The sequence below is a fragment of the Bison bison genome, unplaced genomic scaffold, assembly GCF_000754665.1.
Source record: "Bison bison bison isolate TAMUID 2011002044 unplaced genomic scaffold, Bison_UMD1.0 scf7180017864238, whole genome shotgun sequence".
In the NCBI taxonomy this organism is placed as follows: Eukaryota; Metazoa; Chordata; class Mammalia; order Artiodactyla; family Bovidae; genus Bison; species Bison bison.
The window spans coordinates 1,426,751-1,436,106 of NW_011494810.1; the positions used below are offsets into that span (position 1 = coordinate 1,426,751).

General features: G+C 46.3%; 1 protein-coding gene across 1 annotated transcript in view; it reads left to right on the top strand.

Annotated features, from left to right (window-relative positions):
- Window positions 1-8,663, top strand: part of MGAT1 (mannosyl (alpha-1,3-)-glycoprotein beta-1,2-N-acetylglucosaminyltransferase) — an 18,730-nt gene extending 10,067 nt beyond the window's left edge. Inside the window, 2 exon segments of the mRNA XM_010846490.1 lie at window positions 6,144-7,489; window positions 7,492-8,663. Of these exon segments, the coding sequence (XP_010844792.1) occupies window positions 6,268-7,489; window positions 7,492-7,610 (1,341 nt within the window). The 5' untranslated portion in view covers window positions 6,144-6,267 and the 3' untranslated portion in view covers window positions 7,611-8,663.
- Window positions 8,664-9,356: the final 693 nt, after the last annotated feature.

Below are 9,356 nucleotides of genomic sequence, written 5' to 3' on the forward strand. Positions count from 1 at the left end.
TTGTTGCGAAGGCCCTGTGTGTCATAATAATGATTTTGCATTTTATTCTGTGGGTAGTGGCAGTATAGTTTTTAAGGCAGGTGAGTGTTGTGACCAGGTGTGTACTTTAAGAAGGATGCTCTGTTGCTATTGGGAAGGTTGCTAAAGGGAAGCAAAGTTAGTGATAGGTGGTCCAGCTGAGAAACCTAGTCAGATTAAAGGGTTTGAAATCTTGAAAATGGGATGATGGCAGTGAAAGAATAACTTTCTCTTCCACTTTCATAATTCTGAAATTCTTGGGGCTGGATATGTTTCAGAATTTAGAAATTTTTGGATTAAAAAAGATGACCTGGTACATTTATGATACAGTCTAAGATCTGGAGCAGCATACCATAGTCCAGCATGTTTATTTCTGTAGCAAAATATATGAAGGGATATATAAAGGCTATAGTAGCCTCACATTAGATTAGATTTCTCCAAATGAGGTTATGCCAAACAAGTGTGGAAAACTTCTGTTTTTCAACACTTTTTGGACTTGGGAATTACAATTAAGTGATTGTAGGTGTGTGACATACACATGAAAGTCACTTTTTTGTTACAGGCAAATCTCCTGAATGTTGAAGATCCTAGCATAGCAGCTTGGCAGCACTGGGGGAGCTGGTCTACCTCAAGTAGCATGTAGCTGAGGGGACTTGACAGATTCTGAGCACAGGTTTGTGCTGGTGCTGATGGTTGTGAAGGGGAGGTAGACCTCACAGGGGCCGACGGTATCTGGGAAGGTGTCCAGTGAGATGTGAGTCAGAACCCACTAGGTGAAGGAGAGAGGGAAGAACAGACCAAGCATACAGGCACATGCAAAGGCCCTGAGGCAGGCTTGGATGTTTGGACCCTGGAAGGAATCTAGTAGAATGGTGCAGAGAGAACCACCAAGAGAGGAGACAGACAAGTGATGGGCTAGCACTTACCCTGTCATATGCCAGGCACTGTTCTAAACACTTAATGTGAATTATCTCACCCAATCCTCAAAGCAACCCAATGAGGTATTCTACTACCATTTCCGTCTTAGAGGCGAGAAAATTGAGTCTCAGCAATTTGAAAAAACTCAGGGTGATGCCCAAGCATTGCCCTGGGATGTTTGACTTGCTCTTGTTACTGCCATACCCTCCAAACGGTAGGACTTAGAGCAGTAGTGCTTCCTGGATGAGTGCATGGGCTCTGTTGGTCAAAAGCTGGACTGTCTCATCCCATGGGCACAGCCATCTGCTGGAGAGTGCATTCACACACCACTAACTTCTAGACGAAGTAGAGGATCATGCCCTGGAGAATAAGGGGAGAAGTAGTAGGAAATGGCACTGGGACTGTGGGGGAGTCTGTGTGGAAAAGGGGTGGGCCTGGGAATAGTTATGTCCCAGTACCCGGATGGCAAGAGAAGCAAGTTCTGTTTGAGAATTTAAAGGAAAGGGTTGTGGAGTGAGAACAAAGGCCTGAGCGCTAAGTTGGAGGCCTGGTGGCCTGGGGCAGCTGTTTGCTATGGGCTGTCTAGCCATTTACAAGGTTTATAGACTTGCTAAGGATACAGTCTGCAGAGGGACTGAGAAGATTGGTTTGATCTGCCTGGCTTAGAAGGGTGGTGGGGAGGTCTTCTAGGCCTGGGGTAGTGGGTGTGGGCCGCCTAGTTCTAATGTCAGGAGAAGAGTGAGGTTGGAGACCATACGGTCCCTTGGGGTTTTGCCACCACTCTGAGAGCCTCTTGGCCTGAGGTGGCTCATTGATAAGTCTGAGATAGGCCTGCTCCTCCAGCCCTGAAGCCAACACTTGAGCTGCTGGAGTTCAGTTTCTCTTTTCTTTCCCCTATCCTTCTGCCTGAAGTCTTTTCCTACCCAGTCAGTTGGGAGGCAGGACATCAAGGGTTAGGGATTCCAACATTGACCACATCGTCAGGCAGAGGAAGGAAAAACTGGGAATCTGTGTGTGTTTCTGTTCTGGGAAATCCTGATTGGTGAATGAGCACTGATAAAATGGAAATTTAATGACACAATAAAACAGAGGCTTCTAAGAAGACTGGTGCTATGGAGTAGGGAGTGTGGATGGTTTCTGGAAGGAAGATAGGAGGTGGTGGTGCAGGAGCTGGAGGGGTCTCAGAGGAGGGACAGGATCCATTCCCTGTAGAGACTCTTAAAGATCTGCCCTTTGATCCTTGGATACTGGATCGGCCTGCTTGAGAGCCCAGGAGCACAGAGACGAAATCTGGGACCTGAGATTTTGGTTAGCTTAGTGAACTGGGCTGTGAGGCAGAGGGTAGCTGGCAGAGCAGCCAGCACAAGAGAGTGCAGACCTGCAACTTTTGGGTGTGAAGTGTTGAGACCAGAGGCAGGAATGCCAGGGTTAAAGTTGCATGATCAAGAATGGCAGCTGTCCTGGCATTGAAGAGTGTGGTAGATCCTTTAAGTAATGAGGTCTGGTAGAGTGAGGGGCCTGGCAGAACCATGCCTTTTTCTTGTTGGCTGTGTGTCCCAGTCCCTTCCCAGAGCCTGGCAGAGAGCAGGTCGTGTCATTGCAGACCGTGGAATGGTTGAAGAGTTCAGGACAAATAGATTGTCCCCAGTTCTTCTGATGTGTCCAGCTGGGGCCATATTGGACGAAGCTAGTCAGAGCTGTGGGCTATGTCCCTGTTTGATTGTATTTGAAAATAACTTCAAAATATAAAAAAGTTGCAAGAATAAAAATGGTGTAAGGATTCTCATATTCCCTTTACTCAGATCCACCTATTAACATTTTGCTCCATTTTCTCTTCATATTTATACTTGATATTTTTGTTCTGAACCATTTGAGAAATTGCATCTACCATGGCTCTCTATACCTAATTACTTCATCATGTATTATATAAGAATTGGGATATTCTTTTATATAACCACAGTGTGGTTATCACCTAGTCAACACTGATATTTTGATCTACTGTCTATATTCAATTTTGTCATTTGATGTGATAATATCTTTTTAAAAGTTTTATTGAGGTATAAATGATATACAGTAAGCCTTAGGTATCTAAAGTGTGCATTTTCAGAACTTTGTTCATCTTTATTCAGCCCATGAAACTATCACCCCCACAAAGTTTCCTAGTGTCCCTTTGAAATACTCCCCTGATGGTCTCACTGCCAGGCAGACACTGATCTGTATGTATTCCTTCATATGTTGCAACATTATCTTGAGATTTGTCTATGTGTTGTATGTATCAGTAGTTTGTTTCATTCATTTTATTTATTTTTTATGTTTCATTTTAATTGCTGAATATTATTCCATTCCGTGGATAAGCCACAGTATTCCAATGCTGATGGGTGTTTGGGTTGTTTCCACTTTTTGGCAAAGTGCCCTCAAACATTCTATATTGGTTTTTGTATAGACATTTGTTTTCATTTCTCTTGGGTGTATATGTAGGAGTGGACTTACTGGGTCATATGGTATCTCTGTTTAGCATTTTGACAAACTGCCAAACTACTCTAAAAGGGCTTCAGTTCCTTATCTCACACCATATAGGAAAACTAATTCAAAATGAATCATAAATGTAAATGTAAAACTTAAAACTGTAAAACATAAAAAAGAAAACAGGGGAAAAAAATCTCTGTGACTTTAACAAAGATTTCTTAAATACAACACCAAAAACATGATTCATTAAAAAAAAAAAAAAACCTGAAAATTAGAAATCATCAAAATTAGAACTTCTATTCTTAAACTGATTCTATTATGAGAATCAGACAAATTTTTGATTTTTGCTAGTCTGATGGGTGAGAAATGTTACCTTAGTATAGTTTTAATTAGAATTTTTCTTATCATAAGTGAAATTGAACACCTTTTCATACATCTATGGGCCATTTTAGTACTTTTTTGTGTGAGTTATGCTAGTGTTTTAGACAGGGAATTTTTGGCTTTTTTTCCCTTCAGTTTTTAAGAAGCTCTTTGTCAGTTAGGGTATTGGCTTTTTATTTGTGATGTGTGTTTCAAATATTCTCTTCCAGTTTGTTAATCTTCTTTTGACTTGGCTTATGGTGTTTTTGGAGAAGGAAATGGCAACCCACTCCAGTATTCTTGCCTGGAAAATTCCATGGATAGAGGAGCCTGGTGGGCTACAGTCCATGGGGTCGAAAAGAGTCAGACACAACTTAGCAACTGAGCACACATGGTATTTTTAGCCATGCAAAAGTATTTTATTTATCACTGCATCTGTATTTTAAGGCATATTTAGAAAGCCTTTCCCTCTGCTAAGCTATAGAGGAATTGACATAAATCTTTTAGCACTTGTATGTTTTTAGTTTTCTACTTAAATATCTAGTCCACTTGAAATTTATTCTTGTATATAGATCTTGTTGTTGTTCGCAAATACCTGTGTAGTTGTTATAACGCAATTAATAAGACCATTTTTTTTTTTGCCCCAGTAATTCTAATAATCCTCTTTATCATATATTAGATATCTACATGTATTTGGGTCTGTTTCTGTAGTTGAAATTCTATTCCTTTGCATGATCTGTTTAATTTCCATTCCTTGAATGATCTGTTTGTTTACATATCAGCACCACATTGCTGTTGTTCATTCATTCAGTTGTGTCCGACTCTTTGCGACCCCCATGGACTGCAGCACGTTAGGCGTCCCTGTCCTTCACCATCTCCCATAGCTTGCTCAAACTCATGTCCATTGAGCTGGTGATGCCATCCAACCATCTGTCTCATCCTGTCATCCCCTTCTCCTCCTGACTTCTGTCTTTCCCAGCGTCAGGATCTTTTCCAGTGACTTGGCTTTTTGCATCAGGTGGAAAAAGTATTGGAGTTTCAGCTTTAGCACCAGTGACTATTCAGGGTTGGTTTCCTTTAGGATTGACTGTTTTGATCTGATCAGCATAACACACTTTTAATTATAGAGGCTTTGTAATGTGTAGTATATCTGGTAGGGCTAGTCCCTCTTCACAGCTTGTTCATTTTCATCATTTTCCTAGATGTTCTGTTTGAACTTCAGTGCCAATTTGACTGCTACTGCTGCTGCTAAGTCGCTTCAGTCGTGTCCGACTCTGTGCCACCCCATAGACGGCAGCCCACCAGGCTCCCCCGTCCCTGGGATTCTCCAGGCAAGCACACTGGAGTGGGTTGCCATTTCCTTCTCTAATGCATGTTTGACTAGCTGTACAAAAACTATTTTTATTGAGATTTTTGATGAAGCTGAGGTGTCCTAACCAAGAACAAGGGATATTTAAGTTGTCTTTTGTCTTTTCAGGAATTATAAGTTCCGGTAGGTTTTTGCATATTTCTTGTTTATTCCTGAATAGTGTATCATCATTGCATACATTTCATATCATTTCATAGCTATTATACATAAGGTTTTCTCATTTATTGTTTATTTAATGAGTTATTGTTTGTGGATATGAAGGCTACTGATATTTGCACATTAATTTTTATCTACCACTACCTGACTCAAGTTTTTGATTGTTTGGGTTGGACTTATCATTGTTTCTCTTAGAGTTTTCTAGTCATAGTCTCATAGCATCAGCACATTTGTACTTCTGCCTGTAATTGTATTCTTCAGTCGAATTGCATTGGCTGATCCCTCCAACAGAATGTTAAACAGTCATGTAGATCTGGTCCCTGACCTTCATGGGAATGCCTCTGGTGCTTCCTTATTAGGTAAGTTTCTGGCTTTAGTCCTGAAGTGTGATACTAAGAATTTTAAAGTCAGTAATCTTTGGGCAGTTTGATTTGAGGAACGGGAGGCAGATGGTCTTACCCCCAATCTCTCCTAAGCTCTGGATGGAAGATGGTAAACAAAATCTGTCAGGTAGAGAAGGGGTGGGTGGGGTTCCTTTGCTTCCTGTCTTCCACCAATATCATTCTCTACATATCCTGCTCCCCCACTCCCCCCTGCAAAAAAAACCCCACATTTCTTTTCAGAGGATTCATAAACCATTTTGGAGTCGGGGAGCATGCTATCCTAATCCTGTTCTTCCATACAGGTTGACCCTCCGAATTAGGGAATGGGTAGCTCTTTTCTAAGAGAGGTCTGGAGTTAACCTCCTGGCCTTCCTTGTCCTGAATTTTTCATCTGTTTCTGCCCCCCACCCCCTTCTTCTACTCTAGAGCAGGCCCGTGCCTTGTGATGATGGTTGTTTTTCTCCTCTTCTCAGGTGCATGGCTGCTTCCTAATCCTGGAGCCCAGAGGAAGCATCCCTAGAACCGCGGGGGTGTGAGCCAGGCAAGCTGAGGGCAGCCTTGAGCCCTGCCCTTCCCGCCTCCCCTGCGGGGGCCAGGATGCTGAAGAAGCAGTCTGCAGGGCTTGTGCTGTGGGGTGCCATCCTCTTTGTGGCCTGGAACGCCCTGCTGCTCCTCTTCTTTTGGACACGCCCAGCGCCTGGCAGGCTACCCTCAGACAGTGCTCTTGATGATGACCCCGCCAGCCTCACCCGCGAGGTGATCCGCCTGGCCCAGGACGCCGAGGTGGAGTTGGAGCGGCAGCGGGGCCTGTTGCAGCAGATCAGGGAGCACCATGCTAGGTGGAGCCAGCGGTGGAGGGTACCCACCGTGGCCCCGCCCGTCCCGCCACGAGTGCCTGTGACCACTCCACCAGCTGTAATCCCCATCCTGGTCATCGCCTGTGACCGCAGCACTGTTCGGCGCTGCCTGGACAAGCTGCTGAATTACCGGCCTTCTGCTGAGCACTTTCCCATCATTGTCAGCCAGGACTGCGGGCATGAGGAGACAGCCCAGGTTATCGCCTCCTACGGCAGTGCTGTCATGCACATCCGGCAGCCTGACCTGAGCACCATTGCAGTGCCACCCGACCACCGAAAGTTCCAGGGCTACTACAAGATTGCTCGGCACTACCGCTGGGCACTGGGCCAGGTCTTTCACGAGTTCAAGTTCCCAGCAGCCGTGGTGGTAGAGGATGATCTGGAGGTGGCTCCAGACTTCTTCGAGTACTTTCAGGCCACTTACCCGCTGCTGAGAGCCGACCCCTCCCTCTGGTGTGTGTCTGCCTGGAACGACAATGGCAAGGAGCAGATGGTGGACTCCAGCAAGCCCGAACTGCTCTACCGCACAGACTTTTTCCCTGGCCTGGGCTGGCTGCTGTTGGCTGAGCTTTGGGCTGAGCTGGAGCCCAAGTGGCCCAAGGCCTTTTGGGATGACTGGATGCGCCGGCCAGAGCAGCGGCAGGGCCGGGCCTGCGTGCGGCCCGAAATCTCCAGAACAATGACCTTTGGCCGCAAAGGTGTGAGCCACGGGCAGTTCTTTGACCAGCACCTCAAGTTTATCAAGCTGAACCAGCACTTCGTGCCCTTCACCCAGCTGGACCTGTCGTACCTGCGACAGGAGACTTATGACAGGGATTTCCTTGCACGTGTCTATGGTGCTCCCCTGCTGCAGGTAGAGAAAGTGAGGACCAGTGAGCGGAGCGAGCTGCAGGAGGTGCGAGTGCAGTACACGAGCAGGGACAGCTTCAAGGCCTTTGCCAAGGCCCTGGGAGTCATGGATGCCCCAAGTCTGTTGCCCCCAGGGCCGGCTCCCGGGGCATCGTCAGCTTCCTGTACCGGGGCCGCCGTGTCCACCTGGCCCCACCCCAGACCTGGGATGGTTATGATCCTAGCTGGAATTAGCAGCACCTGCGTGTCCATCGTGGGCCCCCTCCTTGCCATCTCATGGCCTAAGATGGGACCGCAGTCTCTGGGCTTCATCGTCCTCTCTGTGTTTCTCTCTTGGGTCCATTTATCTTTTTTTTTTTTTTCTTTTTCCGAGTGGCATTCAGGTGCACAGATGATAAGGTGAGGGGGTCAAATCAGGGGACTCTTTCTGGGATATGTTGGGGGAGTTATTGAACAAGAAACCACTGTGTGGTAGGAGGGACTTGAGCTTATCATGGCCACACACATCCACATTCCAGGTTTTCTCCTAGGACATCGGTGGAGAGGTTGACAACTTTAGTTCTCTTGATCAGGCCTCTTTTCCCTCTCCTGGCTCTTCTAGCCAGAGTATGAGCCCTCTTCCTGTACCTGTCCCCGACCATCTCTGCTTTCTCCCAATTGGAGTAGGGGTAGGGGGCTGTATTATGTGAGAAGGGGATGTATCTGTGCCAGAATGAGACTAACCAAAGGGGTTTCATCACCGTCAGGGTCCAGATAGAGCTGTTAGGTTGTCAGGGTTTACTGCCTCCTGCCTGTATTTCTCTTCTTCCCCTCTCTTTCATCTCTGACCTCCTCTCAGCTCTTCTTTCTATGCAGCCCAGCAGTTCATGATTCTAAGATGAAATGGTGAAGGGGAAAAGCAGAATGTTCCCCCCAGCTCATCCACTGTGGTGGGGAGAAAGACTTGGATGCTGGGGCACCCCTCCCTCATTCTTCCTCTAAGAAACAGACTGCCCCTCTCTCCTCTCCATCCAGTCCTTTCCAAAAACCAGTCCTTTCCCTGTTGCTCTAGGACAGTTCATGCTAGCCTGGCTTTTGGAGGCCCTCTCAGTGTGAGGTACAGCAGCCAAGACCATTCGACCCAACCTCCCTCCCTTCTCTCCCAAACATCCCTGGGTACACAGATCAGGATGCAGATGGGTTGGAGAGCAATGTGTGTGTTTTTGTCTCTTGCCTGACCTCAGTTCATGGAGGAAAGTTTAAGCTACAGAATTATTTTCAAAAATAAAGGCTGACTTGTCTGAAAAACTGTGTGTTTATGTGTCCTGGAAAAGGAGGTGGGAGTGGAAAAGGGAGGTGAAGGGTGGAGGAAGAAAGGAAAAGAATGAGGACTGAAGGAAGGGGCTGCACAGAGAGGAAGTAGATCCTTTGGAGGAAGAAAAGCAGCTGACAGGAAGGTAAGAGCACGGAATTGGGGGGAAAAGGCATAGGAGAGCTGAGAAGGGGCCTGGGCACGAAAGGCCAGGCTTGGCGGTGGAGAGGACCTAAGGCTTAACTCCCCTACTGCTAATCTCTATAGAGGTAGGCTATGGCCCCTCAAGGCGTGAGAGAACGTGGGCCTCGTCTCCTGCAGTGGGTACATTGTGTGCGCGCCCTCTGCTGGCCCAGGCACCATTTCCTAGGCATCCTCCCTCCGGCACTGTCCCTGAGCTCCAAGATGTAGAGCTGACAGCTGGATCAAATCTGGCAGTAGCACATGAAGCGTGAGAATGGCTTTTACACTGCCACCCAGAACACCCACACTTAAATGGCAAACTTTGCCTGAAAGGATTCCTAAGAGTTTCTGTTATCCGCTTTTTTTTTTTTTTTTCTGATACTGCTTGTGACCTATCAACTTGATTTCGTTAGTGGGTTTGAAAACCCTGGGCTAGGTGACTTTGTTGACAGTAACCACCTTCAAGCATCACACCAGATGGATGAGCTGTGGAGAAGCCATGTAAC